General features: G+C 46.7%; 1 protein-coding gene across 1 annotated transcript in view; it reads left to right on the top strand.

The window, feature by feature from the left end:
- Positions 1 to 5,566: 5,566 nt before the first annotated feature.
- Mat89Ba (nucleolar protein 6 Mat89Ba) overlaps positions 5,567 to 6,000 on the top strand; it is a 31,814-nt gene continuing 31,380 nt past the window's right edge. Inside the window, exon 1 of the mRNA XM_084578295.1 lies at positions 5,567 to 5,727. Within this exon, the coding sequence (XP_084434421.1) occupies positions 5,689 to 5,727 (39 nt within the window). The 5' untranslated portion in view covers positions 5,567 to 5,688. The remainder of the gene's footprint in view (positions 5,728 to 6,000) is intronic.

Here is a 6,000-nt window from a genome sequence, read left to right as displayed (position 1 = left end):
CGCTTCGTCGTGCCTGTTTCATGCAGGTGCGCGCGTTTATCGTTCTTGCCTCCAGCAGTCGCATGTTTTAAAGGGCTAGCGGACACAAGATGTTTAAAGCTGTGTCCGAGTCCTCGACGTTTTGCGAATTAAATTTTTCAGTTTCGTGACGCAAGGATATGCCTTCTAGTGTGTTTTAATCGCAATCATTAAGTGGAACATAATTTAATATTATCTTGAATGTTACGCAGGACGCCACTCCATATCAGCATCGAGCGATGTCAAGGCGCGAGGAACTGAAACCAGGGATGCATATATATTGCCACGAACCTTCTAACCTTTATTTATTGCTACTGGCAGCAGCCTGCGCGCATCCTTACCACTTTGCGTGTACAGCGCATAAAGTTCTTGGGATTATTTATTCGTTTACGCTCAGTGCCGCCGAAATTTGGCATTTATATATATATATATATATATATATATATATATATATATATATACAGGGACTTGAATATTTGGGGGCTGGGATTTAAAAAATTCCTATGCAAAATCTACTACACCATTCGAGCTGAAATAACGTTCACAAAGTAGCAAAATATCGTCTACGTTATCTGATAAGTGATTCAACATCGGTACTTGCCTAGATTTTCCGAAATCGAGAAAAAACTGCTCTCGGCGGCGTGCACAATTTTCGCAGAAGAGAGTCGAAAAGCTATTTTAACATGGTGCGTCATCTGTCGGGCAGCGAGGCAAGCGCGCCAACGGCCGGGGTGGAGCTTGTCTCACTGCTCTACAGATGGCGCATCATGTTAAAATAGCTTTCGACTGTCTTCTGCGAAAATTGTGCACGCCACCGAGAGCAGTTTTTTCTCGATTTCGAGAAATCTAGGCAAGTACCGATGTTGAATCACTTATCAGATAACGTAGACTATGTTTTGCTACTTTGTGAACATTATTTCAGCTCGAATGGGTTAGTAGATTTTGCACAGGAATTTTTTAAATCCCAGCCCCCAAATATTCAGGACCCGATATATATATATATATATATATATATATATATATATATATATATATATATATATATATATATATATATATATTGAAATTAAGAAGAAGAAATGGACATGGGCAGGACATGTAGTGCGAAGAGGGGATAACCGATGGTCGCTTAGGGTAACAAACTGGATTCCAAGGGAAGGAAAGCGTAGCAGGGGGCGGCAGAAAGTTAGGTGGTCGGATGAGATTAAGAAGTTCGCAGGGGTCAAGTGGATGCAGCTAGCACAGAACCGGGTTAAGTGGAGAAATATGGGAGAGGCCTTCGCCCTGCAGTGGGTATAATCAGGCTGATGATGATGATATTTTTTTTTGTCACGCAAGACGCGCCGATATATGTATCCCGAATGGTTTAGGCCACTCGCGTCTGTTTCCACAATGTTCTTGTGCTAGTCCTCTTTTGCGTCTTTGTCCAGACGTTTCTGCGACGGCTTTAAAATTGAGCACTGACAAGTGCAACGGGCATTCTTGCTGGCCGAATATTTAGAGGAATCCCCCAGGGTGAAGTAGATTTGTACTAAGGAAGTAATTACTGATTAACATCTATTCGAGCATAGCCATACAGCGACAAAGGAAAGATGTACTTCGTACTTCGACGACCGGCAAGCCCTCTTCCTGCTATCGGCGACGCCGAATTGCTTAGTTCTTTTGCGGGCGCAAGACAGCCCCAATAAAAAGTTTATCTCAATGAAATACTAGCTTCTTCAACTGTTGCTTACGGCCTTGCCACTACGACGTGACAGTATGTTGTCGGCAGTCAAACGTAAGCAGGGACGGCGCGAACGGCTTGCTGAGGAAAGCAAATCGGAAGAGGCTTGACGTACATTTCTCTATTCAGCAGATTTTTTAATGTGGGAATGTGGGGTAGCTTTACCGAATAGCGTAGTGCACCTTACAAAAATTCTAACGCGTACCGATTTCCTACCACTCATTGATTTAGGTACATCAGCCTGCAGATAATGTGCGCCTTTGCCGCTTCGGTTGCAACTGTTAGCTTTTAGAAAAGCCCCGGCGCGGTGATGAAAAGGTTAGGGCGCGGCTCCTGTGCCCAAGGATGCGGAATGAAATCCCGCCTGTGGCGGCCGCTTTTCGATGAAGGCCGAAATTAAGGCGCGCCCACGTGCTTTGCGATGTCAGTGCGCGTTGAAGAACCCCAGGAGATCGAAATTTGCGGAGGCCTCCAAGACGCCCGACTAATGTCCGGAATACCCGGGTTTGAACTCGACCTCGGCGGCTGCGTTTCGATGGAGGCGAAACGAAGAGGCGTCTGTGTGCTGTGCGATGTCAGCGCACTTTAAAGATCCCCAGGTGGTCGAAATTACGCCGTAGCCCTCCACTACGGCTCCCCTTTCTCTCTTCCCACTTTCACTCCCACCTTCACCTTCCTCCCATCCCTTTCCCCGCCGGGGTGGTGCAGTGGTAAGACGCCCGACTACTGCCCGGAGTACCCGGGGAGATGAGGGTGGCAGTTCCTGGCCCTACGGGGCTGGGACGGTAGGTCGGCGCCGCTTGCGGCGGGGGCTAGCCAGCCACCGATTTTTATCTGTTGTAAGCCGTCATTACACCCGCCACCGCTTCGGTGGTGGTGGACGACGGCTGTTGTTGCGGCGCGCGTCTTTCTCTCCCTCTTCTTTTCTTTCTTGCCTATTTTCTCTTCTGTCCGCACGAGGCAGCGGAGGTGGCTCAGCTACAGAGCCAGTAGCAGGCCCGTGCATTTTCTTTTCTTTCTTCCTACAGCCACAACAACAACAGTTCCCGGGTTCGAACCCGACCTCGGCGGCTGCGTTTCGATGGAGGCGAAACGAAGTGGCGTCCGTGTGCTGTGCGATGTGAGCGCACGGTAAAGATCCCCAGGTGGTCGAAATTACTCCGTAGCCCTCCACTACGGCTCCCCTTTCTCTCTTTCTACCTTCACTCCTACCTTCATCCCTTCCCTTACGGCGCGGTTCAGGTGTCCACAGAGTAAGTGTGACAGATACTGCGCCTTTCCCTTCCTGTGAACCAATTATTATCATTATTATTCAGTGGTGAAGGGCCATTTATTGTTGACTATAAACGCTGCTGTTTATCTGCAGCAGCTTCTTTGGTGGAAAGCGCGGGATCACCCAAATTTATGCGTAGGGTTTGAAAACTAGTGAATGCGCGTGGCAGGAGCGGTTATACCATACACTCTCTGTGGCAGAAGAAGCTTGGAGGAAACACGAATTCATTCCGCTAATGACGTGCAATATTGTCTATATACGGCGTCCAATTAGAATTGGCTGAGCTATCGTGCCACGTCATGTTCACTCTTGTAGCTTATAGCAAAGGAAAACAGCAGTCATTGCCAGCAGCGTGCTTGTCTGTCATTTTATTTTCTTTACAGCGACGGAGCAAAACTAAGTGCATGGCAGAGTAAAGCAGGCAGTTGGCGCCGTAGCCACGTGGTCTTTCCTCCCAGCTTTCTTCGCGTAATGCGCTGTTTGCTTTGTGCGCAGAAAAAAAAATTGCCATATTTCTTAGCGCCATATGGCTTTAGAGAAATATTTTTTTCTGATTTATTGATTGATGAAGGCTTTAATACTAGCAATTAAAGTATGGATGATGAATCAGGCGGCCAGAAGCCCCAGTGACCTCCGCGTCCCACACTTTTGAAAAATTCCGCAAATGTATGGTACAGGGAAAGCTGAACATAACCCGTTCTCACCCCAATGCATGGTTTGTCGAAACTGGAACTGTTATGTAAATATGAAACTAAAGCGCATAAGCGCTAGTCATATTGCGGGACATTATTGTCTCGCAACCGTGTTTAAATGTTCGTCCTCCTCAACTTCAACAAACTCAACTGCCGGATCCGAGGGGCATACCAGAGATGCATATCAAAGCAGAGACAAGCTCTATAGGCCTCCACAACACGATTGAAGAAATGACCTAGGCTCGCCCTATTTAACATATACACGGAATCATCACTACCTCCACCCGCAAATGGATTCTTTAGGAGCTTGGTATGCCCGTTTCCAAATACTACCTACAGGAAAAAATGACGGTGCTGCACTTGAGCTCACCCAAGGCTTCGGATGTGGCTTGCTCAGCTGTTCTAAAGATCAGATTTGATAACGCGTGCTAACTACGCGCGGTAGGTAAGGAATTGTGAATCTCCGCAGCATTTTGCATATATGTTTGCACGAAGGTGGCAGAGAGCTAGACGTTTTTATTTGTGAATCTCTGCAGCATTTTGCATATATGTTTGCACAAAGTTGGCAGAGAGCTAGACGTTTTTAGATTAAAAATTATCAGCAACATAAGCATGTCCTTAATTTTATTTCTTGTTTACAGTCGAACTGATGAAAATGATCCAGATGACTCTGAAATGTGCATCATATGTGGGGGTATATGTAAGTTCACTGAATGTTGCTGTTAGGTGTATGTGCGCGCAGTGCGGTGGTGTCGATCAATTCTTTAGCGTTGTGCTACTTTCATTAATTCCTTGTACGGGGTGCACGCCTAGTGCTTCTTTTATTAATTTCTTGTACGATATTGACATGATGACCATGGTCACCATGGAAATACTCGTGCTATATGTTCACTAGCTGCGCCAAACAATATCTGTTCCTTGCATTGCGCTATCTTCGCGTACAGCACACAAAGTCGCGGCATTTTTTTTATTCTTTTTAATCTTTGCAGAGTATTATGAGGATTTTTTTTTTTTTCATGAGAACCATGCATGCATTTTGTTGGCAACGTTACGAAGTGACATTTGAAGCCATTCAGGCAACGTTTTGCATTGCCTACCTTGGGGCAACCTCGAACCCTCGGCCCACACCTTCTTGGGCTCCAAGATTACCCCGGAAGGAGACTGCAGCCATGAAATTAGGAGACGCCTGCTTCTGGGAAAGAGAGCCATGGCTAGCCTTGACCGCCTAGTAAAGAGCAGAGACATTAGACTGCCAACCAAGATCCGTATAATTCGTGCTATGGCATTACATATGGTCTTTCCAGTAGTGATGTATGGATGCGAGAGTTGGACTGTGAAGAAAGCTGACCGCCGAAGAATTGACGCGTTTGAATTGTGGTGCTGGCGGATACTCTTGAGAGTTCCCTGGACTGCCAGAAGATCAAATCAGTCGATATTGTCGACCATAAACCCTGACTGCTCATTGGAGGGTCAAATTCTAAAGTTAAAGCTCAGCTACTTTGGTCATCTAATGAGAAGAGAGGAGTCGCTGGAGAAAGATTTGATGTTGGGAAAGGTTGAGGGTCACCGGAGAAGGGGTAGGCAGCGAACGCGGTGGTTAGATGGCATCCTCGAGGCGCTGTAGATGAAGTTATGTGATGTTAGGAAGATAGTGAGAGACCGGAGAGCGTGGCGTGATATGAGTCGGACACGACTGAACGACTGAACTGAACTGAAAAATCCAAATACTGGCTATGCCAGCTGTGGCTAAGCCAAGAAGGTTACAAAAAAAAAAAAAAAGTTTTTTTTTTTTGTAACTTTCTCGGGCTAAACGAAACTGAGCGCAGCTTGGCTTGGCTTGTGCGCCCACCGGCCACCGGCTTGGTTCTATCGGCGCACATGGCGCACATGGCCTCTATGCCGGTTTGCATGGATGCGTGGAAGTTGTTTTCCTGCCTGCTGTGGTCAAGTTACGACGCTTTTAAACTGTTCTTCGCCTCTAAATGAAAATGAAGCGTCCGTCCAAGTCCCCAGAGCCAATGGTACTGTATAATGACACTTCTGTTGTTCTGTCAGCGTCCAATCAAAGTTAAAATTTGTGCAGCCGCGGAGATCGCGATGGCAGCGGCATTTTCGTGGCTGCCGTCGGTATATCAGTGTGTAAAATTTATTATTTTTGCTTTTAATTTCACGCTGAGTGGATGTTGCTGCTTCGAATGCCGCTCTTGCCCGGGCAGTTTATGCGGCTGGTCCGCGGACGACGTAGACGCCGTGGAAGCGCCAAAATTAAGTTTCTTTTAGATTACGCTGTTGCG

Source organism: Amblyomma maculatum, chromosome 9, assembly GCF_055883805.1.
Source record: "Amblyomma maculatum isolate TAMU_Amacu chromosome 9, ASM5588380v1, whole genome shotgun sequence".
NCBI lineage: Eukaryota > Metazoa > Arthropoda > Arachnida > Ixodida > Ixodidae > Amblyomma > Amblyomma maculatum.
The sequence above is the reverse complement of the archived record's forward strand: the minus strand, read 5'-3'. Positions and strand labels throughout refer to the sequence as shown.